General features: G+C 41.4%; 2 protein-coding genes across 7 annotated transcripts in view; both read left to right on the forward strand.

Annotated features, from left to right (window-relative positions):
* The first annotated feature begins 32 nt into the window (after positions 1-32).
* LOC124211039 (putative riboflavin kinase) lies at positions 33-3,281 on the forward strand. Of its 3 annotated transcripts, none has more exons than XM_069133239.1 (6): positions 33-95; positions 172-233; positions 386-630; positions 790-941; positions 2,376-2,478; positions 2,886-3,281. In XM_069133239.1, the coding sequence occupies exons 3-6, from the start codon at positions 543-545 to the stop codon at positions 3,008-3,010; spliced, it is 468 nt and encodes a 155-aa protein (XP_068989340.1). In that variant the 5' UTR covers positions 33-95; positions 172-233; positions 386-542; the 3' UTR covers positions 3,011-3,281. The 3 variants fall into 3 exon arrangements, with proteins under 3 accessions (XP_068989340.1, XP_046465629.1, XP_046465631.1); XM_046609675.2 differs by having other exon boundaries at positions 46-95; positions 521-630; XM_046609673.2 differs by having other exon boundaries at positions 36-233; positions 521-630.
* A 9,399-nt stretch (positions 3,282-12,680) lies between these two features.
* Positions 12,681-26,989, forward strand: part of GluClalpha (glycine receptor alpha 1) — a 101,161-nt gene continuing 86,852 nt past the window's right edge. For all 4 annotated transcript variants that reach the window (XM_046610712.2, XM_046610711.2, XM_046610713.2 and 1 more), the window contains exon 1: positions 12,681-12,834. The gene's annotated coding sequence lies outside the window, so the exon portion shown is untranslated. The remainder of the gene's footprint in view (positions 12,835-26,989) is intronic.

Below are 26,989 nucleotides of genomic sequence, written 5' to 3' on the forward strand. Positions count from 1 at the left end.
ATGGTTTGCCCGCGTTTGCCGGGTCAACGCGGCGTTGCGCGGCGTTCGCCGAGCTTGAAGTGGCTTGAAGTCAGATATTTGCGTAACCTGAAAACGTAGCTAAGCACAATAAGTATTGTTTGATAATGCTATTGTGTATTCGTGACGATGTATTTTCTTAATCGCTTACAGATCGGCTCTTTGTTGAATGCTGCGCGTACTTCTGCGCTCTCATTTCAAAGAGCATTCGAGAGGTATTTGATTTAATACTACAATTGCATATCATTTTATTGTTTGGCATTTCGCTCACGTGACCAACCATGTGACAATCGATTCCGTACGCATGTATGTACGCCCTTGCAGTCGTCATCGCGATTGTTTCACGTTTGTCGTTTATTTACGTTAGGCGGGCTAAGACGCGCGAAATGCTCGTGGCGCGAGTGACGAAATGACACGCAATAGCTGGTCCGTATAATGATAATAAATGTCAGGCACTGGAGGAAAGAGTCATAAAACTACCGTTCTCACTGTACGATGAAAGCAGTCGCATCAGTCGGACTAAGATGTCTAGCACCGGCCTGCCACATTTCTCCGTCGGAAAGATAGTCAAGGGGTTTGGACGCGGATCCAAGGAACTGGGCATTCCGACTGGTTCGTATTTACGCATTCCTTACGCATTCGTACGCATATACATACACATTTCGTGAATTTGAACCGTTGCATGTGAAAAAAAATGGTTGCACACCAGATGAAGCTGATATTAATCACCATGTCTGGCACGACTTCTGATTTACCTATCTTATTTCACAGCAAATTTCCCAACCGAAGTTGTACAGAATCTACCCCCCGAGATCGGTACTGGTATTTATTATGGATGGGCATCCGTCGACAGAGGGGATGTACATAAGATGGTAATGAGCATAGGGTGGAACCCATTTTTCCAAAATACTCAGAAGTCGATGGTATGTAATTTACACATGTGTTTTATACATGATCCCAGTCTATCAATATTGAACCGCCCTAAGTTGCGCCTTAGCTCTGTTCATTATTTATCTGCAATACGTTGTTCGTCATCTAATTCGTAAGATATTGATTTAAGTTTTCAACAAAATTCACTGGCAGGTGATTTGAACATCTTTAAGGTTCGTCGGCAAACTCTGACTTTCCACTAAAGTCACTCCGAGTAACATGAAATTTATTTTTCTCTAAAATATTTAACCATTTGACACTTGTTTTTATTTACACAATATTTCAACAATATTTTCACTGTAAAGTTATGTAAACGAATGATGTTTCTCTTCGTTGTTTGAAAAGAATATGCCGAGTAATCAGGCTTCTCATCCAAGCTGGAAATTTGCAAAACTAAGAGACACGAAGGAAATCTTTTAGAGCGAATGAGCGAGTTCAGGAAATATTGAAGAATTTTGTTCGAGGTCGGCAAAGATTTTAAGAGAAGATACATTAAATTATTCTGGGATGGCTTGGCCATCGTAAATTTGTATGGTTTGCTATCTAAGCACATAGGACGTGAAAGTATAAAATTGCAGTATATATTATTATGAAATGATTTGGGTGACAAATTGAATTTCAGTTCTGGAAAATCTGAAGAGAACAGCTGGTTTAAATCTCATGATTTATGGCCAGTATGTTAATATATCTGCATGTAAACTTAGTTGTAATTGAGCTAATTTTTTTATATATAATGTAATACTATTGCGCGCTGGAATGGCTAGGTCACTATATATTTGGACAAGCTGAAATAATCCAGCCATTTGACTTTACCTGATGAAGCGTGGAAATAATTGCTCATTGATTGTCATTTCTTTTTCACTTAGCGAAATATTAGATTTTCTTTGCAAATTTCAAGAGACTTCCAGAAATCCTCTCAAAATTTTTGAATCAGTCTAAAAATAGTCAATCATATCTCTGACCCTGTAAAAATCTCAAGACTGATATAATCAACAGTTTTTGGAAACTTAATTTTTTTTCGTTGTAGTTTACTAGATTCTTCATTCGCAGATACTTGGCTGACATCGTTTATCTAGGTATTTAGATGAAAAAATGAGTCGCTCTTTATTCATTCGAGTTCAGCTTTTCTTGCTTGTTGATATTTGCATTTCGTATAAACAGTAAGGACGAATCGTAAACATAAGTCAGTTGAAAAATTATAGGGAAAACAAGTTGTCTACATTTCGGAGGTGGAAATTCATCGGTTAGTTTTACAATAATCTTAACGGAGTTTTGATTACAAAATAAACAGTTTGTTTAGATGTAATCAGCGTAATAAGAGCGTTATTACCGTTGGGAGATATATCGTGCGCAAAACCTACAATTTTCAGGGAACTTGTAGCTTGATTATTCTAATAGTGACTATTTTAACAGATGTTTTTTGCCAGGAAACGCACATAATCCATAAATATCCTGGGGATTTGTATGGATTGGAGTTGCGGGTTGTGATACTCGGGTTTTTGAGGCCTGAAGCAGACTTTACTTCCATCGGTGAGGATTGTTATTATTCCACAGTTTCAACTCTAATGATAAGATCCATATCAATGTTCCATTTACTTCCCGCTGATTACGTTTTTTCAGGAAATTGTATTGAAGTTTTACCTCGAATCATAGAATCTGTATAATTGTTTCACCTTCAGGTTAACTTCATTGTTGTACTTTATCAATCAGAGTAAAAAATCTGATGATCGTTTCATCGTTGTGTTGAATATTTTCTAAGTCATCACTGGAGGACTATTAATTTCCACTATACATTCGATTTGTTTCGTTAGCTAATCGCCTTTTTTACATTCCTCGCTCTCCTCGAATGGTTCATCCTTAAACAACCTTGCCCATAAAGTTTAGAAGGATTCTATTTCTAGAATGCGTAACAGCGCTACCTCATTCATATGTTTCAGAGGATCTTATAGCTGAAATAAAAGGAGATATCGAAAATGCCAAAAAGTGTCTTGATGAACCAGAGATGGCAGCCTACAAGACGCACACTTTTTTTACAGATCCGGCTTCGAACACGTTAGGTTGAGATATGACTCTCATTCGCTGTAGGCACTTATGTGCGTAAAGAAATATAGTCAAAAATGTGAAGTGTAATGCACTTGATCGTTCAAATTTGCACAAGATGTGTTGACGCAATAATTTTACAGTTTTAATCGCTCGACAGGAACACATGTGGTTCAACATTTGTAAATTAATAGTTCAGATATTCAAGCTGCCTTTTTAAAAGATACAATTATTTATCCCGTTATGAACGGATGCAGCCGTTATTTTTCATTGACGTAATTTGACAAAATTCGTACGTGTTGGGGTGTGTATATTATATCAATTGTGTACGTTTTGATCGGAAAAATATTGCATAGGCTAAGCGGGTACACGGATCTGGATAATATCTGTACGAAGTTGCTCGCATATAAATCACGTGAGAATAGCGTTTTCTTAGATAAAATTTCGTAGTAGCAGTTTCTCCGTACAATTGATGTTTAAAATGGATTGTGGTGAATGTTTTCTATCTGCTTTTTACAGTACATCAGATTCTCTACTCTTAGACATTAGTATTGACAGAATATTTAATAAAAATATAATATTTTTAAACCATACTTATTTGCATTTTCATTTCTGAAGTGGAAGGCAAGCAGAACAAATGCCTGGCCGTAATTGATTGATTGTTTTCAACGAACTACACGTGGAGAAGAGAAGAACACCGTGAAATATTTACCAGCTGAATATTCGAAGGCTGTTTAATTCAAGCGATGCTTTATAGATTTGCAAAATCCGCGAATACTCTGTAATTTCCGATATGTTTACCTGCCGTACAACGTACATACACATCTCGTTGAGGCATGTCGCTCTGCAGCGTTCCGTACCGTCCTGATTCGCGTTCGTAGAATGAAAAGCAAACAACCATCGTTCCACACCATTGATCAGTTGACGTGGGTACACCGTGTGTAATATTATACGCGTACAATGATCAGCAATTTTATACTGGTAAACATAAAAGAAAGAAAATCATTTATCTGATGGACGTTATAAACCGATCGACACGTCTGTGTATTTGTATAATGTTATCGCATCGCGCGTGTAACTAAACGAGAATATATTTTGTGGTGGGATAATTGACTGAATGATTCTTTTGTATTTCGACCATGGAGAGCAGTAAGTATTTCAGACCTTGTACCAATATTCGAGTAATGTGCAGGTATCCTTGAAACAATACATATAGTATCTAATCATTATTCAAACTTTATGTTTATAACTCGATGAAAATGTATTAATATTCAAAATTTCAGAGCTTGAATTTTGTTAATCGTGAAGTTGAAGGTTTTATTTTTGAATTTATTATTGCAGTTAAAATTCTTTTCATTCACAATCGATATACAGTAAAACCTTACGCGAAGTATTTCACGAACGATTTGAAAAAAAACTTTGATGTACCTTGAAATTCAGGTATAAGTGTGCAAATAAAAGTATACCGAGAAGTTTCAAATTATAAAGATAATTAAAATTTTGACGAGTAATCAAAAGTTATAAAATCCAGAACTAGCAGCAACGAATGAAGTATAAAAGGTGAATAGAAATTTGTTGAAAAAGAATTTGCAAGATTCGTGAAAATTATTATGCCTCTATAAAACACATCTACGTTAATTTGACAATTGGCAGAGTCCGTACGTAATATTAAATACTTCGACGTTTTCACTTTCATGTTCACCACGTGTAATCTTGCGTCTTCCAGAGTCTAGACGAATCTGAGACTTGCGGGCATGCACTTTACTCAGGAGACACTTTCGCATACGTATGGGGAAGTTTTTCGAACATTCCTCGCCCTCGGTGAGCACTGAAAGAGCTTCAAAGTATCGCGGCGAAGTCTAGGCTGAGTTTTTCACGCAAAAAGTATTGAGCTTGCGATTCGATTACTCGAAACACCTGCTCAGCAATTTCCGACGATTGTACAATGTACTCGTGTATTTAAGTGTTTCGTCACATCGTCGCTCATACCCAGTTACACGCAATCGCGATTTAACATATTTTTTGCAATATCTAGTAAAAAAGTTTCCTTTCATCGTACACGGATTGTTCATTTCAATTCAGAAAAATTACCATTAACAAACGCGTTTGGGAATAATTTGCTTGAGATTTTATGATAAAAAAACAAAATAAAAAAAAAACTGTCGAGATTCTGGGTTAAAAGAAGAAAAAAAAAGTGTAATGTTAACCGCAAGGTATTATTGTTAGCGTTGCGTTATGAGAACTCGTAAAGCAAATACGAATTAGTAGAAAATTGGGTTCAATGTTGAATTTTCAATGGAACTCGAACGTTTTTTGTGAAATGATTTACGTACGATCTAATTCAAAGTACACACTTAGTTGTTGTTCGCTAATAGGTTACACGAGAAACATTCCAAGTGGGTCGAAGATTTAAATAGCCTGCAATTACAACCTGCACAGATATATGTAATATATTTATAGTATACGAAATTTGTTTTTCCCACCTACGTTTACGTGGGCATATGTAGAATAATGATTTTGCAATTACGGCATACGCGTGCAACCTCGTATATAAATTGGCACGCATTCTGCATGCGAACGTTTTTTTTTTGTAACGTTTTTCAAACGATTCAAAGTACCGCACACCTTTCACAGTTTTTATTTCGGTGTGGGTAATTACGAAGTAAAAAAGAAGCAACATTTATTCTACCCCGTGTTCAAATTTTACTTTGCAAGTTCGCCGAGTTCCAAAATTTCCAAAATTGTCTTTGAAAATCGAAACAGTTATTTATTAATTTTTTTATATCTATGTAACAAGGTTTCGAGAAAGTCACGTATTTTTCAAACTCGAAAAAATTCGAAACTCGTAGAGACTGGAGGAATACAGAGTCGGGAGAAAAATGTGGAGAATTTTCAAACGATAGTCGCGTTCGCGTTTTATTCGGCCCACGCGTAGTTCCGCACAGATTCTTTGATCTGGACTATTGTACGTACGTCGATCCTCGCGTCTTACACCTCAGGTACAGGGGTGGGGTTCGGTATATCCTCGCCCAGCAATGCCGAGGGATTTTCAATCCGCCTAAGCCTGACAGGGAGGAACCTGATAAAAATTCGTGTCTACGTAATTCCTTTTCGCGAAAAATGTTGTTCCATTTAAGGAGGTGAGTGCCGTATAAAGATATCAGGGATGTTCGGATCCTCAAATGAAATTCCAAAAATCGTCTCCCTTAGCTTTAAATCACCTCCTTAATTTTAGAATTCCTTAAATTCCCCTTTCATCGGATTTTTTCACTTTTTTTCACTTTTGTTTTTTCTGTTTTTTTTTTTTTCACTGGAAGAAGGTAGAAACGCTTGTTTTTCCCGAAATAATAATCTTTAAGTTCAATTCTAAAATGCACCTTATATCTCGTTACTTTTCACAATTTACACAACGTGTCAAGAAGTGTACGCTTTTCAGTTTCTTAGCGAAGTTTTCCAAAACAACGAATCGTAGAGTGCACTCTGGATGGTGTTCGGTTTCATTTCGTCATTCTTGACAAACGGTAAAAGAAGTTCCACTTTCGTTATTGTCCGATTTATGGTTTCTTCAAACACAAAAACAAAAAACTGCCCTTTATTGATTTTGAAAATACACCTCAATTCAAATTTTTTTTGCAAAAGCAAGTATGATTTCTATATGAAATTTAAAAAATCTGCGCTGCATTGTTTACATGATCATGTGATTTCAATGCGAAAATGTGATTATCTTTACTTCGTTCTCCTTTATCTTTCGTTGATTTAAATTTTTATTTTTCCCGGCCTACCTTTGTTCCCAGTTAAAAATTGACTCATCTTCTATTTCGCGCGCCATACGAGAGTCTCGAGTCTAGACATCTGTTTTGGCGTCAAGCGATCTGTTTACCTACATCGCGTATCAAGTCTCGACACTGTTATCGCAGTCTTCCATCTCATTTTCATAATCCTCTTCTTTCTCGGATTTTTCGTAAAACTGCGACCGCGAAATGCTACCTCGGTTCTGATCCGACGTACCCAGCGAATATTCCATGGAATGTAAAGGAGAAAAGAAAAAAGAAATAACAAAATAAAAGCAAGGAAATAAAAAATGGAAATCCGCCTGCAGAGTGCCTTATACGTAATGTATTCACCTATCGGCGAAATATATGATATAAGTAATTTATCAATGAAATAATGAAAAATCGTCAAGCTTCTATACTTTTAATCTATATAGCTGAAAAATTTTCCGTTTCATACAAAATCATTACCTTTTCAAACAATTTTTGTAAACACACATTTTTTCACGCAATTACGGACGTACGTTGTTTTGTTAGTTTACGTAATTATACTTTCGAGGCGTGAGTATTTTATTTAACGAGTGAACAGGTTATTCACTTTTATATGTATTTTTAAACTGGCCGATCACTAGCGAATTTAACCTATTCAAGAGTTTCAACATTTTTTATTATTTTAAATGTGGTATCATAATATATCACCATCTTTATTTATTTATTTATTTATCAAGGTCAACGGGCATAAATGATCTTTTACAAATAATAATATACGTAATGCATTAAATTGATACAAAAGCAAATTTCGTCTCCTTCCCTCGCAACTTGTTCTTAGCGTTGCAATAAATGAGTTGAAAAAAAAACAAGAAATAATGCCATCAATTGAACGTATAAATAAATACTTCGCCACGATAATTAATAAAACATAAAAAAAAAAAAAAGAACACAGAGATTGGAACCGTTAATAAATGCACCGCGATTGAAAAGTGCCTAGGACGTAATGGAACAGCATTATTTTCAGTTAGCAATGTCATTTAGATCGCGCGAGTTATAAATAAATCGAAGCCAAAAATAGGTCCAAGGTACAACAGGTTCCCATATCGATATCTGTGTTGGAACTGTGTTAACATGACTAATTTTCATACCGATATTAGGATCTTGCAGCAGCGAATTCGCCGGTTATATGCATTAGGTATACATATTCACCTTCAGTTCGTATAATTATACGTTTATTTAAATGAATTCTGAAACTTGAACGAGAAAAGTTTTCGACGTTAGGTATGAGGTTGGTGTATTATACCTATGTTATATCTACATACACACCTATATACAACATGGAAATTCACCCTATACCTATGAACTAATTTGCCCAACACGAGCTTCGCAGATTTCCCTTATACATTCGAATAATACAGACGCCTGTACGCGTACCGGGTCGTTTCAGAAGGGGAAAAAAAATGTACGATTTTCCACCATGGCACCCCCTAAAAAGTTTGTTCATTGATTTTGCACTTTTGTACATTTTTTTTTAAATTAGAGGCTAAATTTTTGTCTTACTGTAACAGACTTGTAATATCAAGTCCCCAGTTGATGTTTTTGAAGTGGACCTTGCGACTTTTTCATCATTAATTCAATCTCATGAAATAGTTATAATTCGATGTGAACTTTTAATTTAGGAGGACAAGATTCCCGGATTATATATCGTTGCGTTACGGATCGTCGTCTTTGGGTTGAACATCAATGCCAGGAAAGAAATAATAATTAAAATACTACAACGTGTTTCTTCACGAGATCAAAAAAGTGAAGAATCAAATAAGCGCGATCTTTTACGTGACGTAGAACGCTCATCTCTTCGCAGAATATTTCTTTTAGCCTGAAGAAATTTTATAGGGGGTGTCACGGTGGAAAATCGTAAATTATTTTTTACGGAAACACCCTAATACATACATATGATACCAATTACGCAGGGAGAAAGAGAAACGATTCGAGCACCGTACTACAACGAACGTACCGCGCGAGGGGAAAGAACGAAGGGGGGGAAAAAAGTGGGCAACAAAATGGAGATACGGAAAGGAAAAACGTTGCGTACGTATACAGGAGCAGAAACCGCGAGTACGAGTACGGCGGAAAAACCTGAAGGAAAAAGAGTAAATGAAAAAAATTCAGATCGCGTGCAGAAATCTCCTCCGGACTGCAGCAGCGGCAGCAGCTGCTCGCTTATCCCGCACGTTTTACGTACCCACGTCTACCTCTTCGCCTACTCAGTTTTATCACCCAACGGAGTAACGCAGCACGCCAGCTTTCAAAGGATGCAGGGTACACCCACATGCACGTGGTCGGAGAGCTCGAACCTATACCTGCCCGACTCGTCTTGAATGAAACAAAACCGTGGAGAATAAAACTCGAGAAATATAAGAAATGGCAGTAGCCGCGGAGGAATTAAGAAGAAAAGAGGATAAGCGTGAATAACGGCTCAACACGAGACCGAGTAATTCGTACAATGGGAGAAATTTCATTTTTTATGATTATGTGCGTTGGTAGAAAATCATACCGGAATAAGTATCGTTGTAAAATAATTATGTCAATATTGTTGAAGTTATGTGAGAAAATGTTACGGCGGTAACTATTCCCTGCGATTCCAGCTGTCTATACTATATTTATTCGTTATCGGAACGTAAAATCTGCTGGTTTGGTTATAACTGACTAAATTTTTTCAGTCAATAGCGTCTTAGCGTCATTGATGCACCAACGAACGTCAATTTATCGCAACAGTTACCCAAGTTATTACATCGATAATTAATAGACCGCTGTGATAAAGAATAGTAACACGTACCCGATTTGCTGGTTACATCTACAAAAATCGTTTTCATTATGAACCCGGAATTTCATCATTCGATCATGGTATACCTACTGCAACCGTGATGATGCGGAAACCGTTTGCGATTGAAAGGATTTTTATAGGGCCGAAGACGCTGACGCTTCTCTCGATCAGCGATCGGCAAACGAAAATGAAAGAGGCGTCGAAAATCGTCTCGCGAACCTCGGTATGTGTGTTACATAGGATATGTACACTGTACACATGAGATGGGTGAAACCGTGTAATTCAATATCGTTGCTTTTTGCACCAGAGAGAAAGAGAGAGAGAGAGAGAGAGAGGCATGATCAAGTTACTTTTGGGATTTTGGTTCACCATATTGGATCCGCCATATTGAATTTTCAAATTTTCTATTCAGATTCGTAATCAATGACCAAAGAAAGCTCCCTTTACCAAATATCGACATCCGTTCGGTACGTTTTATTTACCCCCGAAGGGGTGAAATGGGGAAATACACCCTCTTGCGGGTACGTAAGGTTAGAGTTGAGATAAAAATCTGAAAAAAGGAGGGAATGAAAAATGACCTTTTCACGGACCACCCTAATACAAGTTCGATTCTCGCGTATAATTTTTACCGGCACCGCGTTGCAAAGTAAGAGTTCCTATTTTTCGATCTCCTCTGTTCTTCAAACTTTGTAATCGAACAATTTTTCGTCTCATTTTATCCCGCGAACGTTCTTCTATCACCTCTGAGCGGCTAATGTGATCCATCCCTCGGATGATTTGGGATTGGCCGATTTTCGATAACTCGGCCACGTTTCGAAGTTTCGCAAATGATGCGAGGGGGGGATGAAAAAAATTGCAAACGCCTATTTACCGAACAGTGCGCGTGTGTGTGTTTGTGTGCGAGAGAGAGAGAGAGGGGGCGAAAGGAAGGAAGGAAGGAAAGTATCAACATAAAATCTCCATGCGCCCTCGATTTAAACACGTTTGTTGACATCTGTCAGTGCGCCGAAGCTTCGGGCCTGTTCAAACCCGGCACCTCTACACCTGAGACCCTCGGATCCGTCGATACACGAGGATGTGTGTCGGGTGTATCCTGCCATTCGAAGAATGTCCTTCCCGAGGCTTCGGCACACCTCGTAAACAGCGAATGCTACTCGAAGGCTGCTCGTCCGCTGTCCCAAAAAACGGTTTCGCATCTAGTGTATTATTCAAATTCGAAATGGAATGGCGCGGTCTGGATTCGCCGGTGGCGATTTTCACCCCTTATCTGCGATCCGCCGATCGATCGGGGAGCGTCTTCTTCGTATAATCGAATGAATTCACCTCGGCGTACGATTCGTGAAATATCACGAAATATAAGGTGAACGCTGGGATCAGGCCGTCTCATTATAGATGTAACGAAGTTTCGCCAGTGACACACAGCCGGGAGTTTACCTGACGCAAATAAATTCGACGAACAAAGATCCTTTTGAATATCTCTCGCTGTTCTCTCAGTCGCGGCCAAGTCCGTATAGATATGCAATTTCATCCCCGACGGCGGCTAAGTAGGGTCGGAGCTAATTTCAAACGAACAAAGATTTGCTTCGATCAAATGAACCTGAAATTTATTATATTATACCCATCCAATGTTTCATCCGCGCTTGCTGCTGCAGTATTAGAGAAGAATTATAAGAAATATCTGATTTTGAAAGCGCGGGCTGCACGGCTGTGAGAAACGATCGTAAATCCATTTCACAAGGCATTTTACCCAAGTAATATTTCTCGCTGTTTTTTCAACTCGGGCAGTGAAATCGTTTCGGGATTATAAGTTATGAAAAAAAAAAAAGAAGGCTCGGCGATCAAGCGCGAATTATTTTTGCATTTATCGATTTCTTTCAGATTGCACTTTGGATAGTAATTTTAGATAATTTAAGGCTTTTGCTTCACGATTGCGCGGGAAATGATAATTTTTCTCTCTATCGCGTTCCACGTTCTTTTCGCGGTTTGTTTTTCGGATTACAACATTTTTCAGAATTTTCTTCACTTCGCGCAACGTAAGATTGAACAAATTAATCCGAGGGGACGGACACGTGTTAACTTTGATGAATGGGGGCTGCAATCTTACTTCGAAGCAGTCGATCTTATAGCGAGATAAAAAAAAAGGTTGATGCTCCGTGTAACGAAGGCTCACCGGCTCGATGATAGATAGGTACCGATGATTGCCTTGTCTTTTTTTTATCACAAGATCATCGCCAATTGATAATAGTCAGAAATATTGAAATTATCCAACTACAATATTTCGTAAGCTTCAAGGTTTTTCCTTACTGGTCTGGTTTGAACTACCGTACCGTTTCAGTCGAATAGTTCAAAACTTTTGAAAGCATGGTCAGGCTGTTTTTTTATCGAACGAAAAACGATGGTCGGAAACTTGGGAAAACTGATCGATGTTTTTTTTTTATTTTTTTTTTTTGTCGCAATAAACAGTAATTTGGTTATTATTTGACCGTAATCGACCGGCGATGACGATTGATACGTTTGTCCTAGACCTCGCGTTAAGAGACCACTCGTCCTCCTGTAAGAAAGAAGTCAATAACCCGATAAATGCCGAAACGAGATTACATTCGACGAGGCAAACGCGCATCAGGCATCCAGACTTTGGTGATTCTGTAAATACATTTTCTCCAACTCTCGAGTAAGTGAGGCCGATTTTGGGGTGGAGAAAGGGCTGCGCTTGGCGGCTTGTGTATATCCATATAATTTCTGGGTGAAGGACGGGTAATTGAGAAGGCGAGGTTAAGCAGGCCTCGTGGTGGCGACGGGCGGAGAGGCTTCCGCAACCTACAGCATCCCCGTAGGTGCAGGCGTGTAAGGACGAAGAGGAGACGCGAACGAACCTACGGGAGGCGGACCATACGAGCAGAACCTTCGTCGGGCGAAGAACTCGGCGTTTCGGGCTTACGGGAGGAGGAAGAGGAGGGAAGCGAGGGAGAGGACGGAGATTTCATCCCTCTTCGGCATGACGTCACGTTGCTAAAGCGACGCGCCGACGCTGGGCGTCTGCGTGGGTCGGGCGGCCGTCTGGGACGAAATCAATAGTGTGCCAGGAGCCAGGTAGTCGGTGTGAGTGGCTGTGGAACTCGGATCAGCAGCAGTCCTGGAGCCGACCCCTTGGAGGTAGGACAAGACTCCGTCGTCTGACTGCATCGCTGACCGTGGAGAGGCCATGCCAGCCCCGCCACACCGGACGCACGTCATCGCCTAGAACCGCCACAGCCTCACCAGGTAAGCTCGTCGCCTCCGTTCCTTTTCTCTTCCATGCCCTTCCTCTCCTCTCCTCTCCTCTCTTGGCCATTCCCTCCTCGTCCTGCTCGTCCTCTCTTCCTTCGACGACGGATATCGAGTCGCCCTGATATCCATCCAGCCGCGACCCGCCTTCCCTGCACCCGCTCTCTCGCACGGGACGGCTTCTCCTCGGCGAAACTACCTGCACCCCGTTTGCGCGGGATACCAGGAAGCTCGTGCAGACCTCGAAACAGTTCGCACCGCGTTAAAATACTCCCGTAAAACCAACCAAGTGTTAAAATTTTACGTATCCCCGATGGTTGTCGAGTATCTAGGTTAGTCAGCGCGTAAACATCGAGTAGATTCGTACTTGTGGAGCACCTCGTTATTATCCTGCTTCAACGTCGTGTCCTCTATTTTCATTTATCACTTCTTCCGTCGCACACTTATATCACGGATGCGGAATTAAAAGCTCGGTTTTCGATCCCCGACTGTTTTTGCACCCTGTCCCCTGCACAGCCCACCTTCTTCTTCTTCTTCTTCTTCGTTTTCTCTTTTTCTTCTTCTTCTTCTTCTTCTTCTTCTTCTTCTTCTTCTTCTACTGATATTTTAATTCGTCGATACCAATTAATCACGGGCGGATCGTTGTTCGTGTTATACGGTACTTTCCAAACATTTAAAAAGCTTTGACGAATCGACGTCCCGTGCAGGCTGCAAGCTCACTACAATCCGTCCAGGATTAAGCGGTGTTCCCTCGATCGTGGTTTGACCAAACCTGATAACGAAACCGTGTCTCTCGGTGTGAGTGATTGAATCTTTAATCTCTGGATCGCGGGGAAGGGAGGTAGGGAGAGGGGGTGAGGGAGAGGAGGGGAGTGCTTCTTGATACGCTAATTTGGTGAAAATGAAAAATGTCCGTTTAACATTCGAGGAGACGTTGACAACGGATTAAAGGGCAAAAGACACAAGTGTAAGCTCATCGCCACCCTGTGGAGGACGGATACTCCCGACGACGCGATCGAACCGATAAGCAGCGAGATAGGCCATGCCTCCGATCCAATACCATTACGAACATCAATTTGTCGTATCAACTACCGTCAATCATACTTCCTCTTTGATTTACTGCCACCCTCTACCCCCTCCGCCCATGTCCTTTCTATACACGCTTACACCTTCCGAATGGCTCCCAGTCCCGGGTTACGATGATAGCCCCACACCTATGCACCCCGCCTACGATGTGTGTGAATTAACATTTTCGTATGTGAGTGTGAAGGACCTCTTCGGCACACAACCCACGGACTGTTGCCTGCGTTTAAAGATGTCGTTAAAACCGACAGGCCTCGACGACCTCGAAATTATTTACCAGATGGGCGAGAAAGAGCGTTTTTTTTTTCGTCCCCCCTCCTCCCCCCCCCCTGCCCCTCTCCCTCTCTCCCGGCCGCGTTTATTTCCTTGCTTTTTACGTTCGACTGATCGATTCTTAAACACGTATATTATACATGTATTTCATGCATACACGGACATGTGTACGTATGTAAACGAGAATTAAATTCGGTACATTCAGCGCGCATTTTTAGAATTGGTTTCGCGATTGAAAAATTTCTGTCAACTTGCCAAGCTGATTTCATCGGATATCCGAATCAGCCTCGACGTGACACGTGACCGTTTTATCCATATTTAACTGCAGTCCTCGATGTCTTATTTCGACCTGATTATAACGACGTCGTTCAATACGATGTACGCTTGTTGTTTGGATTCAGTTTTTCATTTGCTTACATCGACAAACAACGAAGCGCCGTAAATTATGTCGCTGATTTTATTTGTCGTTAGTTTTCTACCCTTGATATGGAAATGGAAATTTGTTTTTTTTTTTTCCCTGCGAACGTTGCCAGGGTTTGGGACTATCTGTGATTTATTTTTTCGCAGGCAGAATAAACGGGGCTGTGAAACCGAGTTTACGCTTTATTTGATCGCGTTTTATTGAGTTCAGGATTATTCAAGTGCCAATTATGCGGCGTGTTACGGGGAAGTGAAACGCGGTGATAGAAATGTGAAAACGAGAGTAGGCTGCAGCCCGGAACGGTGTAAGAGAGCGGGAGAAAGAAGAAAGTTGGAAAGAACGACGGGGCGGGATCCGGAGCGTCACGAGGAATCCCGTGGCAGACATGTCGAGAATCCGAAAGCTTCGCGTTTAATAATTCCCACCCTGAACGTAAGCGCGCGATGCAGCAGCGGCAGCTTGCAGAGCCGTTATCGCCCGGAGACATTTCCCGGCTATACGGTAATAGAGCATCGGGCTCAGGTTGTACCGGCGTTAAAAAATTGAGTAGAGCATTAAATTTTGAGGAACAAGGTCGGCGCCGGTTGAGGTCGCCTCGAGACCGTTCACGTGGCAGGGATAGAACGGGGTGGTCGCACACCTGGAAAATCCGGACAACCTGTAAATGTCAGGGAAATTAAAAGGGGGTCATGGAAACCCTGGAATTGTCAGGTGGTTTTATTTGGTAATTGAAAAAACAAACTGGAAAATATCAATTTTCTGTCGTGGGAATTAGAAACGATTCACCGAGGCAACGCAACTGAGAAAACAAATTGCCTTAAACTGACTTTTTTGTACGTCATATTTTACTTGAATTCGAATTGAATTTGAAACCGAATATAGAGTTAGATTTAGGTTTCAGCAGCTCACCAGGATTGGGAATGATGCAAGGGGAAATTAGGTCTGAGATCCTGACGAAAGTCTGGAAAAGTCGAAAATATGTGTGGCCACCCTGGTTCATCGCCTGTTAGATTACCCTGCAACCCCTGCGTCGTACCTGCGGGCCGCCCAACACTCGGAACTGATAAAATAGAGCGGAAGAAGGAGAGGATCGCGGGGCAACCGAAAAAGCTCTCCCCGGTTTTTGCCCCGCGTCGTTACATTAACGGGCATGCATACGTAGGCGCGTTTCCGAGATAATCGAGGGCCCCCGGCACGTAGGTACGTACCAACATCGACACACCGGTTTCGATTGATTAAACTCCATGCACCGTTAATAATTGGATGGCGTGAGTCAGGCTCCAGCTAGTCGAGCCCATGCCGCCTCTGCCTACCCTTAGCAGCTCAGGTTTCGATCAATCTGCGGAATCGTGTTCACGCCCGACGTTTACCACCACTACACCATGCCCAGTTTACCTACCATCCGATCTTTCAACCTCGAGATTGCGCGCACCGTGGAGGAGGAATATTTTCCGTCCCGTTCCGTGGAACCCTGCAGGATTAGCTGATGAGCCACTTTTTCTAGCTGCTTTTTTGCCGCCCGCTAACATCGCCGCTTCCCCCGTCCTTCGTTCTTTGTCGGAAAAATTATCGCTCAACCGGCGATCGTCGGTAGTTTGGAAACTCGGTTCTCTCCAACTTCGGGCAGGATTATTTAATCGTCCTTCAATTGGCGCTGAATTTTTCAGTATACTTTGCGTCGAATCAACAAACTTGAAATACCTATTCCGGAGAATTTCAAATCGAGTTCGAAATTTCATCGTCTGCAAGCTTAACTACAATTTCGGGCGATATGTCCCTGGAGTTTTTGGTCCGAGTCGAAGGTTAGGACAGAGAAAATAGAATGGTATTTCAGCCGATTCAAACGGCGAACAATGGCGAAACGGTATTCCTGGCGTCTAACAAAAATGAATCCGAGTGTGAAAATTCTTAAAGTATCAGGAATCTTTGGTAAGGTTTCGTGATTAGAATCTTCAAAATTATCAAACATTGGTGTTTTTTATTCGATTCCAGTGTCTTCGGGCTGATTTTGTTCAGCAGAGATCGAAATCGCCTGGAGAAAAATGTAAAAGTAGTTGTACGCAGACCAAATGGAAATAAATTTTTTTTGGAAGAGTAGCTACAACGGATGTTTGTCAATAATTAAACTTTCACGTTGCGACTGTATCATAATATAATTCGATTGTGAAAATTTTTCTCGAATCGTCGTTGACTATTACAGCTCGCGTTGTTCGAATTCGCTCGGTTTAATCACTGACAAATGGAATTGGTGAAGATATTTAAAACGGATTTTTCTTTTTTTCCCAACGGACTGTCCGATACATCCCCGAACCTTGTGGGGACGATTCGATTAATGAATCAAAAATCATCGTCAGAGCTGAATAGCGATTATTTCATCAACGCGTAGGTATTTCCAATTGGGTTTTAATTTCGAGCTTCCAATCGGATGGTCAAAGCCGAGCCGAAAAAGTGACGACTTGGTTCACCCACCGACGCAACAATACACGTATAATATATTTCACCCTCCGAACGTTAACAATCCCATTTAAATCCCGGCACAACCGAACGAGAAATAGAAATTGAACGCGGTTTCGCTATTGCTGAAAATTCGTTACACGATTCCGAAACGCAAATCCGCACGCATCGCGACCGCGGAACTCACCGGCTATTAAATACTTCGTAACGAGAATGAAGGGTATTTGTTTATACATACCTGTGCACGCAAACGTACATGTAAATATATGATACAAAGCTAATCCGAAACGGAATAATTCAATTCGAGGCGAGGAGATCTCTCCGTCTCGGAATTCGACGGAACGGATTGCTGTTTTCGAAAGTATGTCTGTAGTTATTTCGCGGGAATCCCCTTAAAACCCTCCCTCCGGTCCCGTTCAAAAAAATTTTCCATCTTCTCCGGTCCCCAAAAACGACGCTTGTTCGTTCTTACCTACGGACAGGCGTTACCCTCAACCTCACCTTTCGCAATTATTATTATACACACATCGCTGTGCGATAATCATCCCACGGTTCAGAGCTTGCATCTAACTACCCGAGGTGACGAGATACTCTTGAAGCTTTCCGGACAGGCGTCAATAGCTTAATTAGAACGTGGATCATTATCAGTTACCGGGACCGTGTATACATCGCATCGTTATACAACTACGGGCGAGAACTTTGGTCAATTGTATACACCAGCTTTGTTATGTATGCATGTGGACCGCATATTATGTGAGCGTATACATTAAAAACTGTCGAGGCTTGTATATTATATACATGTACATGTAAATACGCGGACATTCGTCAGGGTGAAAAACTTATCTCGGTTTATTTATACAACTTTCCTCCGTAACGACGCGTTCCTTGTTTTTTTTTTTCTTTTTACCCCTCATGTATCTCACATTTTTTTTTTCTTTTTTTTTTCCCTTTCCCCCCTTCATCTTATTCATCCGTGAATATGATGTGTCTGAAGAGAGGAGGAAAAATAAAGATTACATTTTTTTCGCCGGAGTGCGGTGTTTTTTTTTTTTTTTTTATTTCATCTTTTCTTTTTTCATTCTTTCCGTTGTTCACTCTCTTTTTTTCTATTCGCACCGTCGTCTGTAACGAAGCGTAATGTAGGTATATACGTGCAATAACGGTTACGAAAGCAGCGCGCGATAATGTCGGAAATTAAATGTTTTCGAAGAGCTTCAACCCTTCACCGAATGAACCCCGTCCCCTCTCGCACCTGCAGCCTCCTGCGGAGGTAAGACTTTAATTAACGCTATGAGTGAATTTTTGAAAGCAGTTATTCTAATCATAACAACCCTGGGGCGTAACGAGCGCTGCCGACGGCCTCGGACGTTTTACTATAGAAGCCAGTAGAACTCGCTTGAAATTCTCACGTTGCTTGTGGAGTCGCAGAGAGAATTGGCAATTTTCGCGGTACCTATCGCAGTTCCGCCGTACGCAAGACCCGTGTCGAAATAATTTCGCAAGTGTCATCCGAGGGTGAAAACGGTGCGGTGAAATCGCAACGCGACCCAACGTGTCACGCATTCGGACTTCGCTTTGCGACTGCGAATTTCTTTTTTCCGTCGTTCAACAGACGTGCGCTGAGATGAAAATTTGTTTTATTTAAGGAAAAGGCCTAGTTTTAACAAAATTTTATTTCAAACTGAAGAAAGAGCAAAAAAAAAAAAAAAATAATGTTTACCTTCAACTGTGATATCGATCGAGAATTTTTGTTGATATAACGAAATGAACTCGTTACGCGGTTTGTTATTAAAACATTCAGTTAAATTCAATGAAAAGTCACTTGGTTTCGATAAATTTTGATTAATCGAAGCAAATTTTCACTTTCAAATTGTTTCAACAATTATAACACAGGTCAACACGATTTTTGTGCCTGAGTAACGAATGGTTTGAAAAGTAAAGAAAATCGTTATTATTCTACAAAAACTTTGCTTTTGTTAACCGACGAGCAGATATTTCAAAGTTCATCCGGATAAGACGTAACCCAATCAAGTCGCCTGCCAGTGACTGTTTCGTGTCAGTAAAAGTAAGACAAAACTTTTTAACTCCAAGACAGGTTTATTTTTGATACATTCACTCAGAATCAGTAATCTTGCGTTAACGTTTAAATGTCTACAGCTTTTATTTTTCGTTTCGCGAATGTATTATAAGCTTAATTATTTTTCCACATCAGCATAATATCCACGTTCCGATCGCAACGACAAAGTTTTAGCAAAGCATGGGTAATTTTTCTCGTTTTTGTAGACGCGAAGACCAAGTAAATATCTTTCGTAATTCGGCCCTCCCCTCCGAAAAAAAGAAAGTTTTCAATCGTCGAATAATGTAATTTGCGATTATTTCACTGCGGAACATTTCATTCATTTATTTCCGCACACGGTATGTGTCAAAAAAAAAAAATAAAAAAATTGTTTCCATTTTGAACTATGTAAATAATTCGCCTTGAAATTGAAACAACAAGCTTATAGTTGGAGCAGGGGTGGATTAAATTTGTCGAATTGTAAAAAAAAAAAAAAAATGCAGAATCATCCGTGTTATTTATTTAAGAGTGATAAATTTTTATCTCATCGGCGACGGTTAACCGTCAGAGTCAAATAATTGGCACGCTGGAATGGTTAGCAGCGTCTGCCGAAGAGTGCGGTATCATTTCTGTGAGAAACGTTTGCCTCTTACCGACTGTTAGATCCCATTATTGATATCGGATCAGATCGATATCGGGCCGCCAACAGTGTTTTCGACGAGCCAAGAATAGTTGGAATTCAAGTGCTGCACCCCCGGTCGGGTTTACGTGACGGGGAATAGGGCCTGCCGGGGAGTCAAATCCAATACGATACTTAACTCCATTTAGCTCAATATATCTATCATGCCGCGAAGGCTAACCTGCCAATCCTCCCGCGTCTACAACCCGAATGGCGCTGAATTGGTCGTCCGATTTTTACTCCCCTATTTTCCGCGATCCGAAACGGGAACGAGACGACGATGGCCTTTGGCGAAATTCTTCATCGATTCTCATCAGGAAGAACTTCCTCAGCGTCCCTTTGACTCTAGATTAGGAAATACACCGCGAATCCGATAATCACCTCATGCGGAAAATCGAGGCACAGAGAGATTAATTATTTGTCTCTAGATAGTAGGAACCGATCGAAATCGTTAGTTTTCTCACGACTGTAGTGCGGGTTATATTCGCGTCGATGGTTAAAATACACCGTTTATACGATTATATCTAATACCACATCGGTTTGTCACCGACGAATTTCCATCTCCGTTTCTGTTCGCTACGCTTGCATTGTCCAAATTTTCGGCACAAATGACACTATACGTATATTATATATATCTACATATGGATAGAATAATGGGCTTGCTTTTCCAACGAGTTATACATATATCATTGAATAGCGTGTACCCTGAACGTTATTCCCTCGCAATTATAACCTCTACTCGAATTATATTTGCGCAAATTCGATTCCTGTAGATTCGTTGTTAACGGTCCTGAACGACAATGCCACGAGGCTTGGCGATCCTTGACCTAAGACTTATCGTACCTTACCGTTAAACGAAACAATTTACCAAAGTGATATCACAATTTTTGCATCCGAAATCGGGTGCGGATTATTCAACCTCGAGATTATCAATCTGCGTCCGTCGACAGGAGACGTACAAGGTTTTTCACCGTTCCCTCGCGGACAAACGATGTCAGCTGCGGTGACGGAAACAGGAAGCTGGCTTGTGCGCGTGTGTGTATATATATATATATATATACATATACGTTGTACGTATATTTACAGGATACAACTCGGAAGTGAGGCGATAGTAGCACTTAACGAAACGAGAAGGGGCTAAAACTTGCCACGTATACAAATATGAACGAATTTTTGTTTCGTTTTGCCCCTTTTGCTTCCTTCTTTCTGCTCGTCAGCATCGACCCTTGTCTTTTTTTTTTTTCTTTTTCTTTTTATTCATCTTTATTTGCCTTCATTTTTCTCTCTCCTTTTACTTATATACTTCTTCTGGTTTTCCTTCTTACTCTTCTTATTCTTCTGACGTTGCGGAAATCTTTATAATCGTGGACATTCGAGAGCTCGTCACGAGGTTATCGATGAAAAATGCATTATGAAAAAACTTGTAGCTAAGCTCTGTGATGTTTATAAACTATAGTAGACTGAAAGTATGGCTTTTACATTCTGTATTCGTGGAATAATCGAAGCGGCCGTCGACTTGTGATATTTGGAAAATCCAAAATAGTTTCGAAATTAAGTACAATGGAATTGATCGGTCATAATTGCGGGAAATGGGGATTTACCATTCGGAACAATGTATCCCAAGTCGAGTGGCAAAATCGAGTAAAAATTTGTTTATTTCTTGTGAAAAGCGGGTCTGTTTAAAAGAAGAAAACCTAAAGAAAAAAAAAAAAAGAAAAAGGTTGCTGGAAACTAGAGAACGGAATTATTTCTACTCGACCGTAAGATTGACTTATTCGAAATTTTCACACCGGTTATAAGCCACTTTTTACCGCGCGGCTAAACTTTGTCTTGCACTAACGATTTTCGATAAACTGCAACTACGACTGGTCGACCGCGTTGCAGCGACAGTCGTAAGTTATAATTTGGATTTTTTTTTCACCAACTTTCGGAAAGTTCCTCTTGGCTATGCAGGCCGAAGGGTCATAAATCCGATTTGTGAAGTTTAGTTGATAGTTTTTGATTCCATTATGTGTTTCGTATAAACGGATACAATCAGCTAATTGCTCGCGGGTCTGGAAAATATACGCTTTACATCGACCGACGTAAGCGACGGGGGTGAAACAACGGGTGAAAGAGAAAAAGAACAAACGTAGGGAAGGAATTCACCTTTTCGTTGGAGAATTTTAAACGGGCGTGTGATTTTTGCCTCCTTTTCATTCTCCGTTTTATTTTCTTTTTTTTTTTTCTCTCCTTTTTCACACATATATCCCCAAGACACCGCAACGAGTATGGTATTTGATCGCAGGAAAGAAACGAATATGAAATTCTGCTCATTCGTGTTCGTCTGCACATCCAGGCAAACCGTAATTGGAACTGCGCGGGTGAAACGAAAAAGAAAACGAAAAAAGAAAAAATGTTTCCAAGGAAATTTTTCTCTGCCGTAGACATATCCCGTTCGTGTGCGAGTGCGCGTATGTGTTTGTGTTTGTGTGGATGTCGTGAGATGTGAAAAAAGACGATAAAGAAAAGGAGCAAGAGATGGAACGGTACACCCAACCACACACACACACACACACTTTCAAGACGCATTGATTTTCACGCTGAAACAAACAGTGTCGTATATAGGTATAGATATATGTACCGTATATAATGCATGGCGTCAGGGAGACGGAGTGAATAGTGACGATTGAAAAATGTTGTAAAAATTGGTTAACATAAAAAAAAAAAAAAAACCCGGGACGCTCATCTTATACGTATGTATATTCCGGTTACTCCCTTAGCGTGTTTTCAAACATAACGTTACTTTTCTTCCGGGGATTGGAAACGCCTGATTTCTTTCTCCTTTTCTTATTTCTTTCTCTCGGCTCCGCTTGAGGCCGACAGCCAACGACAAGACCCGCCGCAACCCTTGTTCATATTTGCACCTTGCCCACGTCGTTTCGTCGTGGCTAAAAGTCAGCGGTTCCGTGAAGAGACAAGCGGGCGGGTGAAAACGGATGTAAAATAAAGGCATAATCAGTTGCGTGACAGCTCTGTAACCTTCGCGTAGTTCGGAATCCCTTATAGGAGTTACCCGATCCTCGGCACGCAAGCCGCTTCAACCGCCTCTAATTTCCTGAATTTGTTATTCATCCGTTGTTTATTCACCGTTCCCGAGCAGCAAGTTGATATAGGTTGCAAACGGGACACGCGATCAAGCCGGAACGACGCCGAACGGAGGCTCCGCAAGTTCATTTATTTTTCACCTTTTAACGGCTGGTAGAGAAAGAGGAATAGCATGGAAACGTAAGAAGGAGGAGAAGAAGATAAAATAGTAGGTCCGCGTTATTTGGTCTCGGACGCAATCCCGAGCTACGAATTATAAGGGTCGAAGAACGATAAATTGTAACCATTGTCGAGGTCGCGCGCTTTTGGATCGGCGGAGGAGCTTTTATCACTGGAATATAAATACCTAGTACGTGCGCCGAGGAATAATCTATTCCATCGCTTTCGCTGCTCTAGATGTTGTTCCGATTCCCGGACGACGTCTACTTCGATCATCCGTACGTTTTCGCCGCCTATCTAGTTTCTCCATCCGAAAGGAGAAAATTCGCGAAGATTCGCTTCTCGGAGCAGCACTTCTTGTAGGCCAGCTTGCGGCTGGTGGTACCGGGTAAGTGCAACCCTTCGTCACCTCTTGTGAACGGGGTGGATTGATCCAACCACGGTCACACGACACCCGTCTACATATTCTGTAGACTAGACGTGGTGCCCGTGTCGATTCGATAGATACAACTCGACTACTGCGTACGTGATACAAAACGCGGTGTCTGAACCCCCATGGCTAGGTGGCTAACGTTTCAGGCGCCGCGTTGTACAATTAATGCACACACATTCGCGCGACCTGGAAACGAGCGCATGCAGCGGCTGGGAGGGAAAAGTAAGGGGTCGGCTTTGGCAACGAAGTTTAACTAACGCCACCGCAATCGTATACACGTATAAATAGACCACGGGCAAGTTTGTAGGCAAACTGTAATATCCTAAAATTCAAATGAGTATTCAAACTATTCGTATAATGCCTTGTTATTCGTATCATATAATACGCCTTTACCGTGTTACACAGACACACACGCACCTCGAGGAATACGAAACACCAGATGTATTTACGCGCATAATACGGTTGCGGTCACCGCCCAGCACTTCACAAAGCTGCGACTCTCGCAAGGCTGTATCTCCCTTATTCAGAGGGGGCCGATGTTTGGCTGTGTGAGATATTTTCAAGTACTTTGACTTCTCGAGGAACCGTTATCGACGGAAATGGAATTGGGTGGAAGGCTATCGAGATACAACGAACAGAGTTATTCCCCCAGCAGAATGCTTTCTTTTTTCATCATCCGCGGGGCGGCTGAGATTTCGACGAATCCAGCAAGCTCTTGTTCGTTGATTTCGGTCCAGCCGATCGGCAGATATTGGACGTTGAAACCTAAGAGCAACTCTACCTGCATCGGCTGCAAGCTACTCGCGCGAGCTGAAAGCTGCTCGCGCGAGTCGCGCGCTTTAAGCCGCCGTATCTCCGAATCGGTTCTTCCAAAATGGGCGTGCGAGGGCTTGATGGATTCGTCTTGAAGCCGGGCTCACAGTAAAGCTTCTGCGCATCGGTGGAAAAAAAACGTCAGTATTGAGATTAGAGTGAAAAATGAGAGGACGGAATTTGATCTCGTGCAAAGAACCAAATTATTCATACAAAGGAAAAAATTTGAATAGAAAATCTACAGGTCTAGACGAGCTGTGCGAACGTTGGATCCGAAAAGTTGTTTGAAACTTTCATAATTGGCGATATTCGGAAAGGTCAATCGAAGGGCTTTTCGGGGTTGAGTTATCCCTGGGAACGAAATTTCCTCGGGTTCCCAAAGCGTGCTCAACGAAGTGAGCCCATCTCCATCACCCTACATGCCGAGTGGCGCACTCGCTTCGACGAGCCGAAAGTCAAACACCTGCGTTTCACGTAAATCTCTCACTTGTGTGGGTCGTGCGATCTACGATGCGTGTGTAATCCGCGCTGGCAGTCATAAAGCGGGTTAGGTTAATTTTTCGTCGCCTATATATATATCCGTCGCTCAAAGCCGTTAATGGTACTCGTCGAAGAACGGGAAAAAGTCTTTTGATTGCATTTCACGTTCCCTGCCCTCCAACAATTCTCATAATCGCAATCAATTCGGTGGGATAATTATGCGAGTTGGCGTGTTCATCGCATCCCTGCGCGGTGGACTGAAATTTATTCATTTATGTATATGTACATAATTTCACTAATTCTAACCTGCGTGCAACGAGCTACGAACACAGCCCTCCTATTCCTCCCTGCCCCCTTCACTCGCCTCATCGTTCAGCAGCCACCGCCCTCCGGTTCTCAGATCACGGCTGGGTGGCAACGCGTATTGTATCACTGCGAGTCTAACGCCCGATGGTTTTACGGCGATTTCCACTGCGCCTCGTTCTTGTCCCGCGTTATTAATCGCCTTGGAAAGTGTAGACAGATAACTTGTGCACGGTTTCTTTTTTTTTACGTATCTACCGATCGTCGGCCACCTTATTTTGCCAAAGGTCACTTCGAAGCGAAGGATTTAAAACTGCCATTCGTGCAGAGGAAAATTTTTTAACTCATCGTTCTGCTGATCGTCAGATATTTCTAATAATTGGAAAGTACCTGATATTAGAGTTCTAATCAATTTTCTCTTCGAGATTGGTGAATGGCTACTTTTCATTCGGTTCGGAGCATGTATAAAGTACATAATTTTACATTGTCAGAGAGAATCTAAGTTTTATGATCAGCGCTAATTTTCAGGCGATTTTAATTCTCGTATGGAAAAAATCGAGCTACCGATATTTCAACGAGCGGAAAAAAATAAATGAAAGGTCGATCGGAAATCGATAATTGATATTGCATTCCATTTGATGTATTCAGCTTGTAGTGCTTTGTTCGAAAGAGAATTTTGCAATTAGGTGATAGCAGCACATCGAAAGTTTAGGAAAATTGAATGAAATATTTTTCATCCCACTGGTCGGAAAATTAAGTTTCTCTTATATTTGAAATGCCGGATGAACTCGCAAACAATATTTCAACGTTGATTGTAAACAAAGAACAACAAACTAGAAAACAAACCGTGTATTTAATTGGACAAAAAGTTTTTAAACTCAAATTGGTTATATTTTCTCGCAAGGGCATCGTGAACAATAATGTACGAAATTGATCCACCACACTGTTTATCCACGAGTCGTGGTGTTATAAAATGTATACGTAATCACAGTTCGGATAGTGACTGTAATTATTTCGTCGTTCTTCGTGATTTGACGACAGGTTTTATTTCGACAGTTGAAAAAAAGAAAGAAGAAGAAACCGATTTCCGCCTTAGTATCGTATTTCGATCGGGGAAGTTTTTCGTCGTTTTGAAGGTAATTTGTGGCAAGATCCAAGCGTCTTTCTCCATATTTCCGTTCCCTGTCTCGTTCCTCTTTTTTTTTTGTTTTTTTTTTTTTAAATAAAAGTTTCGTTTGTTTTCGTCAACGGCGGTCGCTCAAACGGACGTCTCAAACTCGTTCGTCGTTCGCGCTTTTCCTTCTCTTTCCTTTCTTTTCCTCCCCTTTCCCTTCCTCTCCTCTTTCCTGCCTTTGCCTTTCTTATAAACGTACCCCACACATAAAGCTGCGTGATTTCCTTTGAATTTTTCCCTCAAACGTTCGTTGCTTACCCTCCAAACGATCTCTAGGTGAGCAAACGAACGTACCGGAGAGAAAACGAGGACCTATTCCTCCTCCCTTCGGAAGGGGGCTGGTTGAGCTTTCGCCCGTGTGACTTTGCCGTGTTTACACAGTACGTCGGTCCCGCGTATAAGTGCAGCCCCGGTTGTACGTACTGCTTCGAGCAATGCGACAGCGACATCTCGTGATTGCAGACCTTAAATATAGCCAGCAAAATAAACAGGACCCATCCACTCACAAACGGGCGTAGCGTCCCTCGCACAATAATTATGACACCAACGAGAAGAATAAAGAAAAGGAGGTGAAAAGTCCTTCGTTCCTCGGGGAGATTCGGCTTAAAATCATCCTCTCTTCGTTCGTATTATCTCGACAATTGCGTCACCCTCAAGACCGCGTACACATCATCCGAATCGGTATGTCTTTTTCTTTTTTCCATACAACTTTTCATCGACCCCCTTTCCCATTTTTA

This window comes from Neodiprion pinetum, chromosome 2 (assembly GCF_021155775.2).
Source record: "Neodiprion pinetum isolate iyNeoPine1 chromosome 2, iyNeoPine1.2, whole genome shotgun sequence".
In the NCBI taxonomy this organism is placed as follows: Eukaryota; Metazoa; Arthropoda; class Insecta; order Hymenoptera; family Diprionidae; genus Neodiprion; species Neodiprion pinetum.